The 5,630-nt window shown below is 39.4% G+C and overlaps 1 protein-coding gene across 1 annotated transcript in view; it reads left to right on the top strand.

Moving 5' to 3' along the window:
- The window catches only part of LOC103807683 (uncharacterized protein F13E9.13, mitochondrial-like), a gene marked incomplete at its 5' end in the record, with an annotated part of 20,032 nt that extends 14,782 nt beyond the window's left edge, over positions 1-5,250 (top strand). The window contains 1 exon segment of the mRNA XM_009080424.1: positions 5,060-5,250. Coding sequence (XP_009078672.1) covers positions 5,060-5,250 — 191 coding nt within the window.
- Positions 5,251-5,630: the final 380 nt, after the last annotated feature.

The raw sequence follows: 5,630 nt of genomic DNA, 5'->3' as shown, positions 1-5,630 counted from the left end.
TTCTAAACACCTCCTGCCTGTGGGAAGCAGTGAATGAATTCCTTGTTTTGCTTTGCTTGTGTGTGGCTTTTGCTTTCTTTATTAGACTCCCTTGATCTCAACCCATGAGTTTTCTAGCTTTTACCCTTCCGACTCTCTCCCCTTATCCTGCTGGTGGGGGAGTGAGCAGCTCTGTTGGGTTCAGTGGCTGCTGAGGTTAAACCATGACAACAACAGGCAGGGAATTCTGGATTAATGTAGGAAGAAATCTATATACTCACTGTTAAGGGGGAAAAAAGAGCCAAGATAATACATTCTCACCATAGGGTTTGATTTGATACAGCAGAACTAAAATGTTTGAGGTGCTATTGAGGTTGGCTGTGGTATGTATCTAAAGAATAGTTTGGCAGGAGAAAAATGAAAACTGTTTCAAGCTTTTCTAACCCTGAATGATCCTGAAGCTTAAACGAACACAAAACATTAATGTTTCATTTCTAAAATGTCCTAATATAAGAAAAAACTACTTTATAGTTAGTTTTCTAATGCAGCTAACTCTAAATCTTTCCATTGAAGAGTTAAGCATTTTCATCTTTCACAATAAATGTGGAAGTCCTGCAAGAAAAGAGACATTTTGATAAGGCAGAATTCTGAACAGTAATATCAGGGAACTGCTTGGAAGATTTTCAGAAGGAATACAAGCTCATTGGTAGATAGAAAGATATTAACATCAAAATAATTTTTAAATGATCTTGGACTTCTTATTAAGGTAGAGTCATTTGACCTATGAGTTCTGACCTATGCAAAAGTGCTATGATTCTTCACATTTTTATATTGGCATAAGTTTGGGCTGTCTTCATGAAACTGTATTGCTCCCCTGCTAGAATTAAAGTTCTGTCATGGGGACATTTAATTTTCATCACTAATTTTGATTTAGATCCATGGCCTGAATTTGAATGACTCATTACATAGAATATAATGTGTAATTTCTTTTAGGTTTTCTTCTAACATGGTTTAACTTAGCATGTTTTGAAGTTCCAGGGTATTGTATTCAACTTATGTTAGCAGATCAGCATGAAAAACACTCTGTACTTGCCATAGGTGATATCTTTTGAAATGACATGGAATCATTCAGTGTTTTCAGGGGGGTTTGTGTATCACACATGCTTAAGAGCATTTAAAATCAACATTAAACTTGTCAAACTGGGTTTTTATTTCATACTTACTAAACTTATTGCCAGATAACAGGTTGTAAATTGCTATGCTTGGATCACCAGTGTTAAAAAGAAAAACATCTTGGTGTGAACACTGAGCTCTTGAATTACTTGGGTCTTTTGGTACAGTAAATTAGAAATAACACCCAGAACAGGTGATGCTGAAAGCTAAGACTGCAAAATCTTGTTAATCTAGAGATCCATCCCTGCCTGCAGGTAATGTCTCCATCACTATTAATGCAGATTAAATCATTTTAAAAACAGATCTGATAGGTCTTTGGGCAAAATCCTAGGTTAAATTCTGCTTTCACATATGCATGTGCAACCTCCATTGATTTCCTGCATCAGAGAGCAAAGCCTGATGTGTAGGCCCAGAGGTTTTGTTTTTATCACAGGGCTCCAACCAGACAACACTATAGCTTCTGCTTTTCTTTCATGTGAACAAACATGTCAGTCTCTGTCTTGTTCTCTTTCTGGGTCCAAAGAACAAAATGAATCAGAGCTGGCAGCTGTAATGAAGTACACACATTAATTTTTGTGTTTGGATTTGTGTTATGAAAGCAAAAGTCTGCAGATCCTGGGTTTGTTTTACTTAGATCAGAGCAGTTTGGATGTTCGTGGGCCCTCTCATGAGAAGGATGTTGTCTTAAAACAGTTAAGAGAAGAGCTTAAAAATCAATATTCCAGGGTAGAAGGAAATGACAAATTAGGCATATCTATGTCAGAAGATTTTGAAAAGGGATCAGATCTACAGTCTACAAAGTTTGTGTTGATAGGAGTGAAATTTTGCATTTCAGGAATTTATGCAGCCCTGGAAGTGCTGTACTGCAGTGATACAATTGGGCACCTTTCATCAGGCTGCAAAGCATCTCTTGAAAGCAGAAGCAAGAGACAGACAAGATTTTTGTCATGTCTTTTTTTTTTTTCAGCTTTGTTGTGCAGCAATATAGAAGTGGTTTTGCCTTTGTGTCTCTGTGTAGAATTGAGTGATTTGTGATGGGGTGTGGGAAGTGAGTGTTTCCCTGTCAAGCCAGAGAGCTGTGTTCAGTCAGGTTTTGTTTGTAGTTTGTGTCGCTGCCTTCTCCTCAAAGCTGCCAGCACTGCTCCTTGCAGAGCCTGGCAGCTTTGCTCCAGGGCTGCCTGGGCACACCAGGGCAGAATGCAAGGTCTGAAAAGCAGAATTCATGTTGTTAAGGAGCAAGAACTATAGCTGAGCATTTTCAACTGCAATTCATCAATAAACCATCTTTTCATTGAAGAGGTTAGAGAAGTTTGTTCCAGTTTGCTGCCCTGTTGAATGTTCTTTGGTTGGAGTGTGGGGATCTCAGTTTTTTGCCTTTGGCTATAACTGCTGAAGTACCTGCTTTGCATTCAGTCTGTATTTTAAGTGACCAAAGCTTTGTGTAATGACTGCTCAGTTATCTCTTTGAACAAAGCAGAGTGCCTCAGCTGGGTAAGCAGTGGAAAACAGGTACATAATGCAATCCAACAGCTGGCTGTGACTGTCCCCTCCTTAATTACTGTTCAGAAAAGGGCCATCAAGACTGATTCACCCCCTCACCTTTTGATGGTCCAAATAGAGGCTGCTGCCTTTGTGGTACCCTCAGAGAGAAACAGGAGATGTGAGTGATCAGTACTTCTTCTAAGCCCTAGACTTAATGACAGAGAAAAAGCCCTTTGAATTAAAAACCTAAAATGTGTTACAGTGGAGCATTACCATAAACATAGTGTTGTGTACGGTACAGTGATCACTGCAATGAAAAAGCTGTTGAAGAAGAGTAGTCGAGCAAGTTATTGGCACAGTGGTGCCTATTTTTACGCTGCTCTTCGTCATTGTTTTCAGTCTAGGAGCATTTGGCCTTTATTTCATGAAACTTGTGCATACCATAGTTCAAATGCTTTCATTGTGCTTTGCAGCCGAGCACTGTTTGATAGGATTTTATTAAAGACCTGTCTGCAGCTCAGCTGCCACAAGAAAGAGCACAGTGCCCTCTAGTTCCAGCCCCTTGGAACAGTGAAACCTGCGAGTTGGATAAACTTCTTGTGACTGTAACATCACAAAATTGTCTCCTTTTGCGCACCGTGTCAAAAAAAAAAAAAATCAGAAAAAAAGCACCAACAAAAGCTGAGAGGTTTTAAAGCAAAGCTCTGTGTTTGGAGACACTTTGACAGTGACTGAACATTGCTGTACAAAAGCACATCTCACTGCTGTTGCTTTATTTTCTTTCACAGGTTAGAATTTGTATGAACAGAGCCAATAGACAAATCACCTGCTACTAATCAACTTTAGGCCTTGATGTGCTTGGAAATGACTTAAAAGTAGCATCTGTAGCATATGTAATGAGGGAACTCAGTCTCACTGCACACTGAGCACTCCCTTTGCCATTCTTCACGTTGTCAGCCTGAATAAATCTCCAGCACAGGAGATATGTGAGGGCTCCATGTGCCATGTATGGATCACAGCAGCAGTTGGATGCATTGCTATTTCAGAAAGCTTTGGAGTTTTTCAGAGTTTCAGATCAGTCTCAGGTTTCACTGGGGTTTTTCTCTTTGCCTAGTAGGGCTGAGCTGTTGTCTCAGACCCATGTGAACATGCTCTGTTTAATTATTTGGCTCTTCATTTTGCCTGCTGATGTGAAATAATTATGAAACAACTGCCTACTAATGTGCCTTATGCACTTGTAAAAACAAATATTGACTTGGAGCTCAGTTCCTCTGGGGATGCAGCAAAGTACTGTCACACAAATCTTGGGTCAGTTGGAGCACCCTCATCATGCACTGGTATCAGTGTAGAGCACAAAGGATATTTCTAAGAGCACATAGATATTATATAAATCATATGCTAATTTTTCTAGAACAGGATATCAGTAATAATGCTGTAAATGACTAAACATGGATCATTTTGTTGTTGTAAGCAATAAAATATGCATAGAAATAACAAAAGTTTTAGTCATAGATGCCTGATCCATCTGATTACTTTTACATTTTCAGTAAGAGCTGTTCGGAATGGTTTTATCTTGGGGTTAAAATGGTTTTAAGGAGGAGTTATTGTTCCTAGATGGAAAAATGGTAGGACATGTGACCTAAAAAGAGATTCAAGAGCATTTTAATTGATACCCTTTCTTCTGTGAAGTAGGAAGGTGACAAATAATTAGTCCTCCCTGAAGCATAATTAATAAGTTAGGCTTCTGATGAAACTTCATTTAAACAAACAGTGTTTTGAAGCAGATTTTTATTTGTTACATGTGTGCTTTCCTTAGTTACCTCAGGCTATGACCACCTTACATCAGCCCATCACCAGTTAAGGCAATGCACATGTTTTTACAGGTCAGAAATAATGCCCTTCAATATTCCTCTGAGGGATGAAGCATCCAGTCCTATGAGTGACTTTTAGGATGGCCAGTTTGAAAGGGAAGGATGAGAAGGATGCTTAATTCTTTGAACTGGGCTTTTCCCCTTTTCCCCCACCCCAGAACTAGTACTGACCCAAGCTCTGCAGAAAATGCTGTATAACATTTATTTATCTATGGGGAACCTTTCCATGCTCAAAACAACCATCTCTTTTTTGGTTTTAGTCTAAAAAACGTGAGCTCTGGTAACTGAGCTGTACATGCAAATGTATGAAGCATTTCATACAGCAACAATGCAAAAAGTGAAATTTTATTCTTTTGCTTAACAGCTGTTTAGAGCTAGAGGTGGTTTTTTTTCTAGAGAACTTGTTTCATTCTGTAGCAGAAGTAACAAATACTGTGATAATTAATTTTTTGAAGCCTTTCCCCTTTCTTGTTGAAAAACTAGGTGAAATAGAGTCTTTATCTATAAGTTTCATAGACAGGACTTAACCCTAATTCTGGTTTTCTTCTCCTCAGAGGTTAAGCATGCTGTGAAGATTCCTGTGCTGATTGGGTCTGGAGTGACTCTGGAGAACGTGAGGAATTACTTGGATGCAAATGCTCTAATAATTGGTTCGTATTTCAAGAAAGAAGGTTACTGGGCAAATGCTGTTGATCCTGACCGAGTAAAGAAGTTTATGGAACACATAAGGAAACTGAGGGAATGAGTTTGGCTGTGAACAGTCTTTGTGTGTCAATGCACTATGGTACATCACAGAGAATTAAGGCACAAACGTGGGGCTGAATGGCAAATAGCAACAAATAAAAATGCACAACGTCTCCATGCCTAGCTGGGAGATGTGGTGACCCCTCACAATGGACTGGTGTAAAGAAGTTTATGGAACACATAAGGAAACTGAGGGAATGAGTTTGGCTGTGAACAGTCTTTGTGTGTCAATGCACTATGGTACATCACAGAGAATTAAGGCACAAACGTGGGGCTGAATGGCAAATAGCAACAAATAAAAATGCACAACGTCTCCATGCCTAGCTGGGAGATGTGGTGACCCCTCACAATGGACTGGTGCTCTGGTGTTTTGGGCAGCAC

The sequence above is a fragment of the Acanthisitta chloris genome, unplaced genomic scaffold (assembly GCF_000695815.1).
Source record: "Acanthisitta chloris isolate BGI_N310 unplaced genomic scaffold, ASM69581v1 scaffold31268, whole genome shotgun sequence".
Taxonomy (NCBI): Eukaryota; Metazoa; Chordata; class Aves; order Passeriformes; family Acanthisittidae; genus Acanthisitta; species Acanthisitta chloris.
The sequence above is the reverse complement of the archived record's forward strand: the minus strand, read 5'-3'. Positions and strand labels throughout refer to the sequence as shown.